The 16607-nt window shown below is 46.9% G+C and overlaps 2 protein-coding genes across 5 annotated transcripts; both read right to left on the bottom strand.

Moving 5' to 3' along the window:
* Positions 1-4395, bottom strand: LOC129126890 (serine protease inhibitor Kazal-type 6-like). The gene is made up of 4 exons (XM_054643125.2): positions 4071-4395; positions 1956-1987; positions 915-1027; positions 1-152 (listed from the first exon to the last, which is right to left on the bottom strand). The coding sequence occupies exons 1-4, from the start codon at positions 4126-4128 to the stop codon at positions 107-109; spliced, it is 249 nt and encodes an 82-aa protein (XP_054499100.1). The 5' UTR covers positions 4129-4395; the 3' UTR covers positions 1-106.
* Positions 4396-7338: 2943 nt separating this feature from the next.
* On the bottom strand, positions 7339-12052 carry LOC129126734 (double-headed protease inhibitor, submandibular gland-like). Of its 4 annotated transcripts, none has more exons than XM_077186460.1 (9): positions 11948-12052; positions 11403-11607; positions 10905-10927; positions 10243-10370; positions 9941-9986; positions 8960-9087; positions 8777-8822; positions 7983-8116; positions 7339-7505 (listed from the first exon to the last, which is right to left on the bottom strand). In XM_077186460.1, exons 2-9 carry the CDS (start codon positions 11458-11460, stop codon positions 7460-7462), a joined length of 609 nt encoding a protein of 202 aa, XP_077042575.1. In that variant the 5' UTR covers positions 11461-11607; positions 11948-12052; the 3' UTR covers positions 7339-7459. The 4 variants fall into 4 exon arrangements, with proteins under 4 accessions (XP_077042575.1, XP_077042576.1, XP_054498880.2 ...); XM_077186461.1 differs by having other exon boundaries at positions 11403-11565; positions 11948-12031; XM_054642905.2 differs by having other exon boundaries at positions 11403-11565; positions 11858-12010.
* Positions 12053-16607: the final 4555 nt, after the last annotated feature.

Below are 16607 nucleotides of genomic sequence, written 5' to 3'. Positions count from 1 at the left end.
TGGTGCTGAGTGTTATTTTATTGAGCAGAGACAGCAGAGGGAGGACGGGCTGCTCCTGTCCATGGCCGAGGGCGGCTCAGCTCCTGCTGCTCGGTCCAGGGAGGACTCAGCATTTCCCCAGGTGCTTCAATCTTATTTTCCCTCCACTCCTCCTGTAAAAGGAGGGAGAGAGACTTAGACCAAGCAGCAAATGACAGACACAGCAGTGTGGGACAGAGCTCACCCACCCCAACAGGCCTGACTGGTGCCCGTGTATCTCCCTGGTACCTCACAAGGAGCACCCAGCCATTTTCTCCTCTCCTCATTCTTCTCTGATTTGCCCCAGGATAAGGCAGCCTTGGCTGCACACTAAATGTAAGGATTGCTAAGGCAAAACATTTTTCAAGCACATTCCATCCATCAGGGATGGCTCCTATTACATCTCCTCTAAAAGGTGACAGAGCACAGGAAAAGGAGAGACATCCTGTTCTTCCTCTGAGATCTTGTGTCTTGTTCCACAAAGTTCATTCAGACTTTTCAGGAATAACTTGGCATGGCTCAGCTCCCACATTCCTCCAGCACTTCTCAGTACCCAGGAGTGTGGGCAGTGAGAGCTGCAGCCTGTGGCACATAGTGGGAATTGTGCATCAATTTAGTGCTTGTGGAAGGTACAGGCAGGATGCATTTGCTTCTCAGGCCCTGTGCTGCCTCTCAGCATGGCAACCAGCATCCTGCAACGCCCAGAAATGAATTAAAATTAACTCATAGCACACAGCTCTGCTCCAAGGAGGAAACGTTCCGCTTGGCACGGTTCAGAGGCCGGTCCATACAAGAGGAGCAGCCTGGATACAGGGCTTCCCCTCCATGAAGAACACCCCTAGATCCATGGCAATGAAGGCAAAGTCTGCTGTGTCAGTGCCCCCCGTGTCACTTACAGCACTGCCTTGCAGAAGGCACACTTGTTCCCATAGGTGACGCCATCCGTGCCGCAGTGAGGGTTGGACTCCCTCGTGCAGTACACGCTTCTGTTTAGGAACTCTCTACAGATCTAGGAATAATAATTAAAAAAGAACCCTTTCAGGACCCCCATACTCTTTGTTTCACTTTCCAAACTGGACCCAAGGTCATTAATGTAAGGCTTTTTTCTGAAAAGCGCTGACACTGCCTGTTATCTGACAGAAAAGGCCCTCCCAGAAATGAACAGAAGCAACATTTCAGGGGAAATTTGGCCCCGTGTTTGAGGAAGGAAATTGTAGTCACCTGGGAGAAGTCTTGACCTCCCAACAACAGGAGTGGATTAGCCTAGGCATGCATGAGGAGAGTCAGCAGTGATGCTCTGTCAGGCACTTGGAGCTGAGCTACCTCCCTGCTGCATGACTTCAGGTGTCTTGCGAAACCCTGCACTCAGTTTGGTGCTTGCTAAGCTCCTGCTTTCCCAGAGGAAGGAGGGAGAAACCATAAGTAAATTCCCTAGGGAATTAAAAGTTATGCCCAGGAAGTGTACAGGTATTTTGTCTCTCTACAAATCCCAGGGATTAACTAAATTTAGGGAAATAGGACACTCAATAATCCATTTGCTTCATGAGAACATTGGATAGTGAAGCCAAGTCAAAAGTGGTGCAAGCACATAAGCATTTGCTAAACCAACCATTTACTTCCCTGCTCTACCTGCTAACGTGGCCACACAACATTCCCCAGGTAGCAGTGAACTCCCCAGCTCTGGGAATACTTGGAAGGACCCACCTGCTCCCAGCAGACATTAAAAACTGTTTACCCAGCACCAAGATTTTGGTTATAAAAACATTCCTCCAAAGTGAAATGCCATGACTGGATGTGGCACTCGGTGCTATGGTTTAGTTGACAGGGTGGTGATCAGTCAAAGGTTGGATTCGATGATCTTGGAGGTCTTTTCCACCAGTAATGATTCCTTGGTTCTATTTAATGCAGATTCAGCAAGCAGAAACTGCAGCACTAACCTCTTCAATCTCCTGACCTGCTACATCTCGAACTAAAAGGGAAAAAAAAAAAAGCAAATAAAAACCAGACAGGTTTTACACGTCAGCATTACTTTCTGATAAAGCCTGAGCTAAATCCACAAACCTTTTATGCAAACCACAGTGAAACACACTCCAGGCTTTTCCTACTCCGTCATCCCTCACGGGGGAAGAGGGGGCAGGAAATACATTATCTGAATTGCTTTTTAGTATTTTCCTATTTTGAAAAATGCTACTAAAATACCATGCAATCATTCATTCAGCTGCTAGCTACACCTCAGACACATAACCCAATCTCCTGGAAGGCAGCCACTCCTGGGGAAGCAAGCTGCCATATCAGATGTGGAGCTGTGCTCCCAGAGATTTTAAACCCATGGTGGCTTTTTAGGCTTTGAGGCTCCTGCACCTCTGAACCACCAGCAAGTGGCTGGTGCTGCTGACAGGAGGGGACTGTGGAGCAGGAGATCCTGAGGTTGGGTTCCAGCCATGCTCAGCACAGCCCAGACACCCTCCCAGGATGGGCTCAGCCCAGGTGAGACACAAAGAGATGTCACGGGGTGACAGAGAGCAGAACAGGCAGCACTGGTCAGAACCAGCACCAAAATCCCCTCTGTAACCACGGGCTCTGGGCTCTGAGCTCATCAGTCCATGCTCTTCATGTTTCTTCCCATCAAAGGCAGCAGGCAGGAGTGTAGGTTGAGTCAGAGCTGTGAAATGGGGCGACCCTGTCACGTCTCTAAGGGGGAGCCTGGCACTCCAGGGTGGGTTGAATGCAGATCTGCAGAATCTGGGTCACAGCTGAGTGGGATGAACACCCAGCACTTGGTGAGGCTGTACCTGCTGGTCAGCAAGGTCACTGCCAGCTGTGGGGCTGCTCTGGGCAGGAGGGGGAAGGACCTTGTCCTACACTCATCCCTCCCCAGTGGAAATCCCACCCAACCCTCAGTCAGCTCAACCCTCATCCATCAAGCCTTCCTACTTCTTTTGCTATTTCTGTTGTCCTCTGGTGTTTCTTTCCTGGTGCTGGCACATTTACCCTGTCCTCAGGTTTGGCTAGGCTGCTGTAATGTTGAAGGCACTGGTATGGCTATCTGCATATTATTTACAAAACAGCTCATTAAATAGGTTTTATAAATATTACATGCAGCTACAGAAGAATTTGTGATGATGGCTCTTGACATCTGTTTATTTTACAGGAGATCACAGGGTTTGCTGCTATTCTGCCCGGCCTTGGAAGGAAGAATCAGCCTTCTGACGGAACCCAGGCCCAATTAAGACTCAATTAGAGACAGATGAATATTTCATAACGAATAATGTGTACAAAGCAATTCACCTCTTCTCCATGCACAGCTTGCCATTTTCTCAAGTGACTTCTTTATTCAAATTACTCAAAGAAAAACAAGTATAAATAATTCTTGTTCCACATTTTCTTCAGTAACTGTTGCCACACACCTTGCAGAGCTGGGGCAGCTGGACTCAAGCAAGTAATAACACTGACATGATCTACAGGTTCAAAAATCATCACTCAGCTTCCCCACATGATCACAGAGATGGGTAAATCTCCAGATAAATAGCTGCTGGATCCTTTTAATTTGCCCTCTTTGTTCTGACTCCTTGAGGACATTTGAATTTAATTTTCAGGCTTTTCTCTGCAACATCAACGAAAGCTGAAATTTTCATCTAATTACGTCTCCACATCTCCAAGGAAAACACCAAATACCAAGATGCTCAGGATCAAAACAAGAGCAGATGACCTGGAGGTGAGTGAGTTTCTTCTCTAACTGGTTCAGCAAAACTCTCCAGTGAACGCTTGTACCAAAAATTCATAATTACACTCTGCTTTGGTATATTTGCTGAAGAAATGCTCAGAATTTGCTCACTCTGTCTCCCAGTGACACGTCCACTACATTATCCACTGCAGAGGCACACGAGGAGTGGAAATATGTCATATGAGCGAGCAAGTCCTGCAGATATTTTCTACTTGCTCAGCTTTATCTTCAAGCCTGTCAGCCAGTGATCAAGACTTTCCAAAATTTGTTGTCAGGAGAGGTTTTGCTGTTTGTTTTTCTTTTCTAGGCTAGGGAAAAGATTACTTACCCGAGAAGAAAGAGAGCAGCAGCAGGCTGAGAAGCACCAAGGCACCTGTAGCCCTCATGCTGCAGGAAGCTCTTTAGTCCAAGGTCAGAGCAGGAGGTGCTGTCCCAGTCCCAGAGCCCACAGTGTGCACACAGAGCTGCCTTTCTGTGTATTTATGTGCCTGTCCATAGCTGTCCTCATTCCCCACCTTAATTGTGAGAACTTCTCCACTTGGTTTCTAAAGCCATTATTGGTCCTGGCCGGTTTATGGTGCTTTAAGGAATGCTGCCCTGTCCACATCAAACCTAGAAAGGGATAATTACATGAGTGATAGAAGTGCTTGTAACGTAATTATATTTTATTTTTTTTTCTAAATAGTCACAGGATTCTCACAAGGGTGAATTTTCAAAGCAGTGATTCATCAGGGAAGCTGGTAATTTTCATTCTCTGGGCCCTCTCCGAATGCCAGCACCGAGTGATGACACTCACTAGACGTTACGAAATAAATCACAGCATGAGAATGTGTTGTCTGTGAAACCAATTATACGTTGTTCCCTGGCTATTTTTGAGGATGGTTCTAAATTTGTGGAGTTGGGGTGGAGAAGAGCTGGGCTGTGACATGCTCTCCTCGCTGTGTGCACAGTCCCAGATAGGACTGCTGACTCTCCTCCCTGAACTATTTAAACTCTAGCTGTCAATGTTTTCCCAGTTTTTCACATTCACAAACATATGTTAGGGCTCTGCTCCCACCGCAAGTGGCAGTGGTGGGAATTTGATGGGGAATTGGCAGATCCAAGCTCTATTTCCAGCTGAGGCTGTGCAAGGATTTGTGTTCAGGCACACCATTCGCCAAACACCTCTCCAGATAAGAATAAGCCTAAATTTTAGTATGTTTTCCAAAGGAGGCAAGGCTTAGGAGAGGAATGTGTGTAGATATATCTGGGTTTCAGTTCCCCCACTGAATTTTGAATACACAACTAGTTGCAGCCAAATTTTACACAGGAGTGAAAAAAAAAATTATAAATAAAGATCACATTTCTATACATTTTTTCTAGCAAGAGAGGAAAGATGCTACCAGCATGCCCAGCCAGTTTCTGCAGGAGAGCAATGCCATGGGTGCCCTACATCTGGGGAAGCAAACTGAAATCAGTTTGCAGCTTGTCAGACATCTTAAAATCCACACAGTGGCAGGGAAACCATGACTGACAGGCGAATCCTGGGCTGTCTATTAAGGGTGATCTCACGACGCAGCCTCTCTTGTAATTTAGTTATCAAACCCGTCAGCCGCAGCGCCATTCCCAGCCACGCTCAGTTCTGCCACTCACAGCACTCCTTGTTTGCCTTTTCTGCTCTCAGACGTCACCACAGCCTCGATGCCTCAGTCCCTTATCTGCCCAAACAATGTTTTGGTTGCTGCAGCACAGCTGGGCTGGCTCCAGCCTCAGCAAACACAGGCAGGGACCAACCCCTTCTGGGCTGAGCCGAGGAAAAGGCTGAATTTCCAGCCAGGAGGTAATTGTTATTGCCCCTTTCCACTTCTTGGTGACACCTGAGCAGGGAATTGGCAGCAAAGGTGGGGGAATTCTGTCCCTCTCAGGGGTAGGAGAAGGGCACTTGGACCTTGCTGTGCAGCCTCAGGGGTAGCTGGGCAGAGTCTTGCTGGTGTCAACCTGACTCCCAACCTGTGCTGGCCAATTTTTAGATTTAAATGCTACAAACCTTTCATCTTCTAAAGTCCTTGCTAGAGGCTTGTGAGACAGCCACATATTCACCACTTGCCCCAATTTTGCTGCAGGTGAGCAGCTCTTCTTTGGGCTTTTCCAAAGCCTTCTGAGCAGCTATCTGACTTCCTCAGCCACAAACTACCTCTGAAGAGGAGGCTCACCATAAGACCTTGCACTGAAGACCATTTTCTGCTATGGCCAGAACTCCACTGCTCTGTGGCCACTATGTGAGCCTCTTGTCCAACAAGGAATTATAAAACAATTCAACAAACACATCCAAACTGGCTACTTTTACTGTTCCTTAACTATTTTCTCAGACACACAAGCAGGTAATTAGTGAGGACTCTTGTGACTCTCCAATTTCTCTCTCTTTTCTTAGGAGCAGGCACAAAGGTATGATGTAATTTATCTTACCTGTAGTAACACCAAAAGAACCCATGAATATAAGAATTCCCATTCTTCTTCCTGCTCTCTATGCTGGCTCTAGGGAAGGACAAGTCCCTCACATTCTGGTGGGGAGCACCTACAAAATTCTTGGTCAAGAAATTATCTAGTTCAGGAGAAAAGACCAAAAAAAGTGTCTTGAAAGTCACAGATTTTGTCCTAAATATCAGCCTTAGCAGCAGGTGTTCTTTTACATAACAAGAGAACGGGAGGTGGAGAAAGGATGAGGAAGGGAGTGTGTTAGCCATGGCACTTGGGATTTTTTTTGCTTGTGTTGTTTGCATATTAACTCCTTGACTCACCCAAAAAGATGGCACATCATCACCAACAGTCATAGATGTCATTTTTCCTGCAGTGCACGCTTCAGGCTCCCACAAAGATGTTATCTTCACACCTTTTTTCCCCAGATAGAAAACACATTTGAGCTGCTAGCACATCTTCTTGCCCTTCTTTCCTGGAGTTAGAAAACCTAAAACCTTTTCCTGAAGGACCCTGTGCCTCAAATACCACCAGTACAGCTTTTTAGATCTCTTCTCCAAGAAGCTGAAAGCCTGAGCCCAGTCTAATTTCTCCTCAGGTTCTCATTAGGCTCATTACAGCCTTGCCTAGCTTGCTGCAATTTTCTGCTGATGGGCACAATCTCAATGGACACACCCTTCAAGGAAGCAGCAGTTCCTAAGTTTCTTCCCTATGAGATACCTCCTCCCTTTGCCATGAGCCTCCTTTTTATAATGCACCACCAGACCTGCCCCTTGCCCAGGTGGGACCAGGTAAAGCTGATCACACCCCCTTTCACACTCCCCCAGGACCATCCCACCAGGCCAAGGCCCCTAAAAGGAACAGTTCCTCCAAGTTCCAGTGCTGTGACAAAGACAAATCCATTTACACACTGCAAGACTTCAAAATTAGATTCAAAGTTGTGCTATTTTATAGCATTTTCTGATGGTTTGCATACAGAATGACCTTCTTTCTTGAGGGCTTGGGCTGGTGTTTTGCTCTTTACTGTGGTTCATTTCACCACTTTTCCTGCCTGGCAGAAAAGTACCCAAAAGCCTGAAGACCATTACCCCGCCTGGAAAACAAAACCAAAATCAAAAACCACTCCATGGCCAAGATTGTGGCTGCATTTAATTTATTGATCAATCAAAGCAGAGACTGATGCATAACAGTTGAGGGAGCAAGGGAGAGCATGTTTGATCGAAGAATTTGTGAGGGAAGTGTTGAAGGGTCCAGCTCCAGCGCTTAGCATTCTCCCTGGTGCCTGATGAACAGAGACCCAAGGCTGCGTCTGAAGAGAGAGAGGGAGACCAAAATTAGAGACATGGATCTCATTTTCATAGCCTAACTTTGCCCAAATAACGCAAATGCCATTGTGCTCTCCAAGTCATAGAGTACTTCGCTTAATGTGCCACCTCTTTTCAGATTCCTCAAGTTCCACTCTTTCATAGGTTGAGGAGATTTGGGACAAACCCCATCATTCTGGACACCTCCTACAGTCACACTTTCAATCACCCTGACAGGGAGGCAGCCAGCAATGCTATGAGCCTGCAAGCGGGGATCTGCTTTTAATTGCGAGGAGAGGAGGAGAAAACTCACTCAGGCTTAGGATCTGTGGTGCCTGGGGGGGAAGGGGGGTGGCAGAGGAGAGAGAGCGCTGGGAGAGGAGCACGGGGCAGGGATGGGAGCTAACGGGAGCTCTGGGGCTCCCACCAGCTGCATGTGAGCTGCTCTGGTTCCCTGGGCACGTGGTGAGCCCTGCACTTACGAGACAGCGTTGCAGAACTGGCACTTGTTTGAGTAGGTCCTGCCGTCGGAGCCGCAGATGGGGCTGTACTCGGAGGTGCACACCATGTTGCCGCCCTTCTGCTGGAAGCTGCCGCAGTCGATGTTGACATTTTGCTAATGGAACAAAAAACAGGGCTTAAAACGCCTGGTGCCTGTATTTTCCTACACAAGTGCTCTATGTTTGTTTAGTATTTGTGATGTGGCAAAGCATGAAAGCACTTTTCAGGAGCTCTGAAAAGCTCTGCTGTTCCAGCAATCCTGCAGACTCAGAGAATGTGCTTGCCTGGAACAGCCTTGGAGTAGGGAGATGGTGGAGGCAAAAAAAGTCTAATAAATATTATTATAAGTAGTGGAACGACCGTGCTGGTATTTCCAGGATGGCTCTCCCACTGTCTGCTCTGGTTCAGCAGGCAAGCAGAGGCAAGTGGACAGAAAGGGGGTGGTCACAAGCCCCAGTGCACCAAGTTCTCCCACCCAGGGAATCACTGCTGCTAATACTGCTGCTGCATCAGTGATGCACCATCCCTTGCTCATCCAGTTTCACAGCAAATGAAGGTCTCAGCACCTTCTGCCTGCTGTTCCCAGATCAGAGAGGGGACCAAATATCTCAGCCATGGAGTAGGTTTCATACCTGTTGACCCTGGCATAAGTATTTTCCTCAAGTCCTATCTCCAGGCCAAATGCACCAGGACAGTGGAGGCATTTCTATTATTCAGCCATGAATTTGTGTTGCAAAATGTAAGAGCAGTTAAGAGTGCAGATTTCTGGCTTTACCTGGAAGCACTCTCCGTAGGTCTGCAGGTTCACGTCCAGGCCGCTCCTTTGGGGGGAAACAAGTGGAGAATGAATGAGAACAGTGCAGCTGCTTCATGAACCAAGCTACCCCTTTATGCTCCAAATACCAAAAAGAGAAATACTGATCCAAAAACCCTGCCCTGCCCTGGGCCCTTCACTTACGCCACAGCAGTACAGAATTGGCACTTGTTCCTGTAGGTGATGCCATTGGTGCCGCAGATGGGGGAGTACTCCATGGTGCAGGGGATGTTGAAACCACTGCCAGGCTTCAGGAAGCCAGTACAGTCGACCTGAAACAGTCCCAGAGCAGCATTTGAATCTCTGCTCCCCTCTGCAGCAGCCCTGTGTAATGGAGACATCCTCCCCTCTACCCAGAGCTGCAAGATGAAAGGGGCTTCCAGCCACAGTGTGGTGGATTTGGGGGAGCACAGATGAAATCCTGCCTGTGGGTACAGCATCAGTATCTGTTCTGAGGTGGGCTTCATCCCTGTCATCTTGGGCATTTTCCCCCTGAATGCCACAGTGAAGGATCCTTGCCTAAAATACCTCACACCTTTCAAAAGTGGAGTTTACACTCAGCTCACTGCTCCTGCAATTACTCTGAGTGTATTGAAATGGGAGTCATTGTATTATGTGAAATTGCACAGCCAGAATGTTTCTTTACTCTCTCTCTCTCTAAACTAAAAATAGACATTCTTTGTCACTTCATGGTAGCTCCCTATACTGATACTAACTTTAACTTAACTTTGTGATAAACATTCTGATAGAATCAGGTTTTTTCTGTTACAAAATTATAGTTTAGTTGAAATTCAAACTTCTTCTGGGAATTTCTTAGCCACAACAAGCCTCTGAATGTAAATGTAAAGGGAAGTGTTTTCATAACACTGAATGAAACACTCTTGAAATCAATAAGCTTCCTTTCTAAACTCCGGTGTTACACAGAAGATCTTTTGCCTTTTAAAACTCACTGATTTTGGCAGTCCAAACAAAATGCAAATTAAATTTCCTGCCAATCTGAAATTCTTCATTTTCACCCCATTTCTGGGAGCTAGCAATTGTGTGGGTTCAGTACAGAAGGAATCCTAGGCTAGGTTTGTGTCTGGCTGTCACCCAGCAGGGGAAGGAACCAATCTCTGGCCATACCCTAACGCATCTTCCATCGTGTTTCTTGTCAAGGGCACGGTTGCGGCTGGAGGGAGAGAGGGAGAAGAAAAGCAGGGATTAATCTTTTCATGCCATGTTATCATCTCAATCATCAAGTCCCTCCACCCGTAAAGCCCCAGTAATTAATCAGATTCGGGAGCTTTGACACAGAAGATCCCGCGCATTAAGGAAGACAGAAACTTAAGAAAATTCCAGTCCACCCCATGATTAGTCACAACCCCAAGGGCTTCTGCCTGCTGCTTGAAGTGGCACTGTGGGTGATCAGGGGACTTTCTACTCACAAGAAGTCCCTGCAGAGAGAGCACTCGTTGGGGTAGGTGCGGCCATTGGTGCCACACACGGGGTCGTAGTTGCGGGGACAGACGACGCTCATGGTTTTTCCGCCCGTCATGTAGGCAGCGCAGTTGGCCTGGGAAAGGGGACTCGTCATGTCTCCAAACAGACAGAAGGGTGCCCTTGCCCTAATCCTGGTTTTGCTGCACTGGGAGGCTACTGTGAGGAATCTCTATGGCTCCTCCATGGTGAAAGAAAATTTATATCGAGTATCTTACAGCATAATGAAAGCACCTCTCTGCTGTTAAAACTTAAAGTAATTTTGGCAAGAATTATGGGCAAAAATGATCATTCCTTGGGGAATCAAGACAGGGAAGATATTAGGCAGATATTCAATAGTCATATAGATTTTCTACTGGCACTCTGTGCTGTGCTGACTCGCATTCTACATTATTAATCGCTGTCTTTTTAATCATCAAAGTGCTAAATTATCTCTCTCTGACAAAGGTGTTTTCTTATGCTGGGAAAAGAGGTGCACTTAGGGGCACTTCTTTCCTATTCATTCTCTCTTTTTTTTTTTCCCTCAAGCATTCCCTGACATATAGCGTGAGTATGAATTATTCATCTAGACTTAGAAATCAAGACTAAATGACAAAGATCTAATACTCACCCGTCTTTGAGCAACAGCAAGATCTACAATAAAAATAGAAATTACAAAATGTAAAAGTTGTATTATGTCCTTCACTAAAATTCCATTGGAATCATCAATTTCCCTACAGATCAGCCAAATACACCTTCTCATTACCAAGAAGTGATTATCCTCCCAAATGTTTCATCTACTCCAAGTAAATGCAAAGCGATACACCAAGATTAAAAAAAAACCACTTATTTGTGAAACCAGAAATTTTGACTCACTAAACAAGAAACAGGACCCAAAATTTTATCCTTCTTCAGCTCCATAATCCCCACTAGGGCTCAAAAGCTTAAAGCATAGATCCCATGTGTTTGTCTGCACAAGGGCGAAGCTCATTGGAAAGACAGGCCGCGTACTCCCAAACCATCGCATCCCCAAGAGGCTGCGCCCTCCTTCAGGATGCACAGAGACAGGGAAAGGATCAGGAGGTCCAGACCAGCATGGAGTGTAGCAAAAATGGCAGAAATGACTTACCAGAAAGGCAGGCAAGAAGGACCAGCCCCAGGAGGGCAGCACAGTTGGCCATCTTCATGCTGGCGGTGGTGGTGGCGGCTGTTCCGTGTGGGTCGGTTGCCGGAGAGTCCGTGGATGGTTCTCAGCCTTCTCCCTCCCCAGTATTTATATGCATCTCCCCGACCTTGTGAAGTCATCACCAGAAAGTAATTATTTGCTATGTAAACTAAGAAAATTGTATCGATTACCAAGTTGAGCTCCAAAGAATACTTGTTTGTTAGAGAGATGCCCAGAAGAATTAAACAAAAATGTGAGCTACACCCAGCTTGTTAACAAAGGCGTCTTGCTATACAATGAGTGATTTGTACTTTCCAAACAGGAGCACTGTCTCAATAGCGGATGTTATGAAATGGAATATGGAAGTTGGGGAAGGGAAATAAGAGCCCATTTGTTGGAAGTGTTTGACTTGTGCTCACCATATCACATATACTAGACAGGAACTGGCTCTGGGAGACTTTCACGGTACAGCAGAGTGGGATGACAGGAGCATGGGACATTTTACTGACATCATATCTGGGGTCTGGCAAGCATCAGTGCACTTTAAAGATGCTGAAGTCTCAGCAAATCCCTCTCCACTCTCTCCTGTAATTTCCTGGTGCACTGGATTTCTCACCCACAGAAAGTCATCACAAGATAAAAGCATTACAAAAACCCCCAGAAGTTTATTAGACATTTCTGTGTAGGAGCAAGAGTTATTCATCTGCTGGCAGTGAGCACGAGTCTGATTAAGAAATTATGAGAATAAGTAGCCTTAAATCTGTACTGGGATAATGTTTCCTATTAATGGCAAGCAACTGGTATTCTGTGCAGGTGAAATGGGCTTGTTAATACCAAAGGCATTCCAGAAAAAATTCCAGTAACTGCAAACAGAAGGAAAGCCGTTAGGCTTTCCCCTTCTCCCTCAATTATATGGCATTAAATTTAGAGTGTCAGCTGAGAGTCGTGTTTTAGGGAAGATAAGTGATAAATAATGTGCTGGGCTCTGCTAAGTGGCTCGACTCTATCGCAAGTGTATGGAAAAACAAATAGGGGATATTGCATAAAATAATAAATTTTTGATTTAAGGTAGTCACGGAAGGAAGTGACGGATGGAACTTGTTTGTGCTTCAGAAGAAGCCTAATTCATAAATGTGGCTTAAAGGCAGCCTGAGTTTTAAATAGAAAATCAGAATTGGTTTTCTTATTATCCTGGGAGATGTTCAACACTTGGCATGAGCAGATAAATCATAAAAATGTAGCTGAAAGTGTAAGGGAACCATAGTCACAGAATGGAGCTTGTGGGATTTGGCCTGTTTATATCAATGAAATCATTTTCCTGAAAAATAAATGAATAATGCTATTTGGATCTCTTTCACAAATATCACAAGTTGAAGGGTTCCTTTGAAAGTTGTTTCTGTCGCATTCTTAGCATCCTGAGCGTGTTGACTTTCAGATTCCTTGAACTGATTGTGAGCACATTTGGAAAGGAAGCGGTAGTCACGGAAGCATTAATATTGATTAATCTCCAGGGGCAGGAATGCCAAAGTCTGGAAACAAAGCTTCCTCAGAACTTGCACCAGCCACCAGTGGAGGTGCTGCTTGCCAGCCCCGTGGCTGGGGGGGCTCCAGGAGCAGAATCTGTCTCCTCTTCAGCCCTGCCACCCAAACTCCCCCATACCCGCCTCCAGATCCGAGATCCCCATTAGCAGAACTCTGCTGCTTCTCCTGCTGTTTTTCCTGCCAGGCTGGAGCCAGCAGGAGCTGTTGTGCCTGGCAGGTGTCTGCCAGGGAGCGGCATCGCTCTCATGTTGAGCCAGCACCTGCCCTTTCATTAGCCAGATCCTCTGGGAGATCCGCTCTGCCTCACGTGCTGCCCCGAGGGTCTTGGTGGCCATCCAAAAAGCTCTTCTCCTCCAGCAGCCCCTGCCACTTCCCAGGGTAGCAGGGAGAAAAAGAGAAACGAGAAAAGAGCCTTGCTGCAGGGTCTGGGAGAAGGGATGGGAGACAAAGGGCAGCGTGCAGGGCAGGGCAGGAGAGCTGCTGGGACAGGTGTGACAGGGGATTGCACAAGGAGCAGCAGGAAACAGGGGGAATGGGGCAGCAGTAATCACAGGAAAGCAGATGGACTGAAAGCAGGCATTAGGAGCAGTGAAAAACAGCAGTGCTCACAACAGTGAGCTTTGGGAAAGGTCATACACCTGTTGCAAATGGGAAGGGCAAAGTGAACCCACCTGCCCAAACCCCTGGGATGTGTGTGATGGTGCCAGACTGTTCTCAGTGGTGCCCAGTCACAGGACAAGGAGCAGTGCCCATAACCAAAAACACAGCAAGTTCCACCTCAACAGGAGGAGAAAAATCTTTCCATTGAGAGCTGCAGAGCACTGGAACAGCTGCCCAGGGAGGTGGTGGAGTCTCCCTGGAGTCATCCCAAACCCACTTGGCCATGCTCCTATGTCACCTGCTCCAGGTGTCCCTGCTTTGGCAGGGGGTTTGGACTGGAGGATCTCCAGAGATCACTTCCAACCCAAACTATCCTGTGATTCTGAGGTTCAGAAATACCATGATGTAAAGTCAGTAAAGTGACTTTGAGATTATTTTAATGTTTCTACAGATTTGAGATCCATACAAAAGCTTAAATAAGACTCTGAAATAAAATGCTTCCTTCTATTTCAGACTCCTAGAGGGCAAACATTCAGGAGGGTTATGGCCACATAAATGGGATAAATGTTGGCCATTATATAATGAGTCCTCTTGTATTAAGGTAACTTTCCAATAACTCTGGGTTTCTAATCCAGCAGCATTTCTTCCCATAGCAGTGATAATTTCCTGGGAAGATTTTCCTCTGATCTTGAGACTTCCTACCTCAAGTAAGTCCATAGCCTACCACAACCTAAAAAATTCTTCACTGATGATGCTCCCTGCTTTGGTTTAAAACTTGCCGTAGGCTTCATCTGGCTACAAAGAGCAACAACTGGGTTTTTTTTTTTTCCTTATTATTATTATTATAATTATTATTAAACACGAGGGTGGATGCGTGCACGCAGGATTTGCTGTCATGCCAGCAGCGGCATCCCTGCGCTCGCTCCGCTCTGCGGCCGCCGCGGGCAGCGAGAACAAAGGGGCTGCAGGAGGGAGCTCCCTGCGGCTCCCGGGGCTGAGGAACGACCGCAGGAGATCCCGGCCGAGCTGCTGTTCCCAGACCTCTGCACACGGGGGCAGAGCTGGATCTTCTATGAGAACAGAAATTCAATTTACAGCTCGCAAAGCCCCTGCCCTAAGCCGCACTCACCTATTATTTCTCCTTGTAGTTCAGCTATCTGATTGCTGCCTGAATATCTCCAGTCTTTTAAGCATAGATGATATCACGGGCAAGGGTGTCTGGAATAATTTGACTGTCTGGAAGCTGCATGCTAACAGCAGAAGGCTGAGGAGCCCAATCCCTCAGTGAACCTCAGCTCTGCCTCGCTGCAATAGCTCTGACACAGCCAGCCCCCCAAAACACCCACAATTAATTCACTTTCCAAACATAATTTTATTTTTCTCCACATCAAGTAAGAATGCAGTAATAAACCATTTCTCCTGACAGAAGCCACAGAGAGAAACTGCATTAACAGAAAGGTCTAGACTGGCCTGAGGTATATTTTGGCCAGCAACAAGTCAAACAATGCACAAAAATAGAAGGAATTATATGAAATAAAGCAGAACAAAATAAGTACATGCAATGTGTTAATCAGGTTGTGGGGTAATTGAATGGCATTTCCTGAATCCAAAACATCAGATAATAACATAAAGTGCTGAGGTACTGCTCAAAGAATTGTACCATAAAATACCTTGGCAGGCAGACAATGTTTCCTGCCTTGAATTTCCTGGAGGGAGAGTTAGATTAGTAATGGTGAGAGGATTTGTGCTGTTGTGGCAGGATTTTATTGAGAAGCAATAAAAAAAATTATTTCCAACGAGGTGCTCATAAAGGAGAATTCTCTTCCTCTCCATCTTAAGGAGCATCCAGGATGAGCTGCTGGGGCAGGAGGCTGCACTGGGGCCCTGCTCTGCCCTTGGTCACTCCTGAGCAATCACGGAGGATTTATCATTTCTACTCACAGGAATTGCCCTTCATTGCCTGCTGGATTTTCCTGTTTAGCAGACATGCCCCTGCAAGAGGCCCCCTGAGCATCACAGAGATCTCCAGCACGATCGGGAGCTCTGCTTGTCTCCAAGGCATCGCGGGCCATCCTCATCCTCCCCGCTGCTGCCCAAGGAAAAAATAACTGCTGCAGCTGCTGCTCTCCTACCCTGACTCCCACGCTCTGCAGAGGGGGAGAAGAAGGAGACTGAATGTGCCCCACACCCCCAGCACTGCCTCCCAGAGCCTCAATTTATCCTGGTCCCCAGAAATCACATCTGACACCGAAAAGCCTTCCTGCACACAGACAGGAGGGACATCCCAGCCCCAGGAAGGGACTTGGGACTAAATGGTTGCAGAGAATCATGTCTTTTGGAAATAAATTGTCTCCTTTTAGAGAGCTGCTCTCTGCAGTCTCTGGGAAGTGACACATTGTCACTTAAGATCATTAACTATTTGACTGTGAGGCTGCTGCCTCTGCAGCACACGGCACTGGCAGTGCCTGGCTGTTAATGAATAATAAATTAACACCACGACTCTGAGCCCTTCCTCTCATCAGCCGAGGTTTCCAGAGGCCGGAGAATCTCGAAGGATCCTCTACAAGCGACAGTCAAGGTAATTACCTTCAACCAGCAGCTTAGTGATGGGTGAGGTGCCCAGATGGGCTCGGTGCTTGCCAGCGTCCCCTGGACACCAGCTCTGTTGGCACTGGCTGCCCACGGGTTTTCTGCAGTGCCCCTCAGCAATGAACCAGCGTGGGCAGCCCAGAGGAAACCCCTGTGACATTGCTCTGGGGAGCAGAGCTGATTGCAAAAGGCTTTTTCTACAGGTGAGTTTTCAATCCTGCTCGCGAGGTGGAGGCAGCTTGGAATGTGACCTTCCTCACATGTTCTCCTGCAGGTGTAAGAAATTAGGGATAACCCTGGAAACTGAAACAGGGATGAGCAGCTCATTGTGCCAGCAAGACCCCTTCTGTGTGGCAGAACAGTGCCAGAACACCCCAGTTACAAGTCTTGGGACTGTCTCTAATTATGTTTATGTTTAGGTTTGCCCGGGGCCTCTTG

Source organism: Agelaius phoeniceus, chromosome 15 (genome assembly GCF_051311805.1).
Source record: "Agelaius phoeniceus isolate bAgePho1 chromosome 15, bAgePho1.hap1, whole genome shotgun sequence".
Taxonomy (NCBI): domain Eukaryota; kingdom Metazoa; phylum Chordata; class Aves; order Passeriformes; family Icteridae; genus Agelaius; species Agelaius phoeniceus.
This window is presented reverse-complemented; position numbering and strand designations above follow the sequence as displayed.

What these genes read in the sequence shown, in the direction of transcription:
- LOC129126890 (XM_054643125.2), bottom strand. Translation starts at nt 4,128, where the DNA reads ATGAGGGCTACAGGTGCCTTGGTGCTTCTCAGCCTGCTGCTGCTCTCT. An exon ending in CAGGTCAGGAGATTGAAGAG is followed by an intron (nt 1,028 to 1,955) that starts GTTAGTGCTGCA and finishes TATTATTCCTAG; the next exon opens with ATCTGTAGAGAGTTCCTAAA. An exon ending in GCCTTCTGCAAGGCAGTGCT is followed by an intron (nt 153 to 914) that starts GTAAGTGACACG and finishes CTCCTTTTACAG; the next exon opens with GAGGAGTGGAGGGAAAATAA.
- LOC129126734 (XM_077186460.1), bottom strand. Translation starts at nt 11,460, where the DNA reads ATGAAGATGGCCAACTGTGCTGCCCTCCTGGGGCTGGTCCTTCTTGCC. An exon ending in CCTTCTTGCCTGCCTTTCTG is followed by an intron (nt 10,928 to 11,402) that starts GTAAGTCATTTC and finishes TTTTTATTGTAG; the next exon opens with ATCTTGCTGTTGCTCAAAGA. An exon ending in TTGCTGTTGCTCAAAGACGG is followed by an intron (nt 10,371 to 10,904) that starts GTGAGTATTAGA and finishes CCCCTTTCCCAG; the next exon opens with GCCAACTGCGCTGCCTACAT.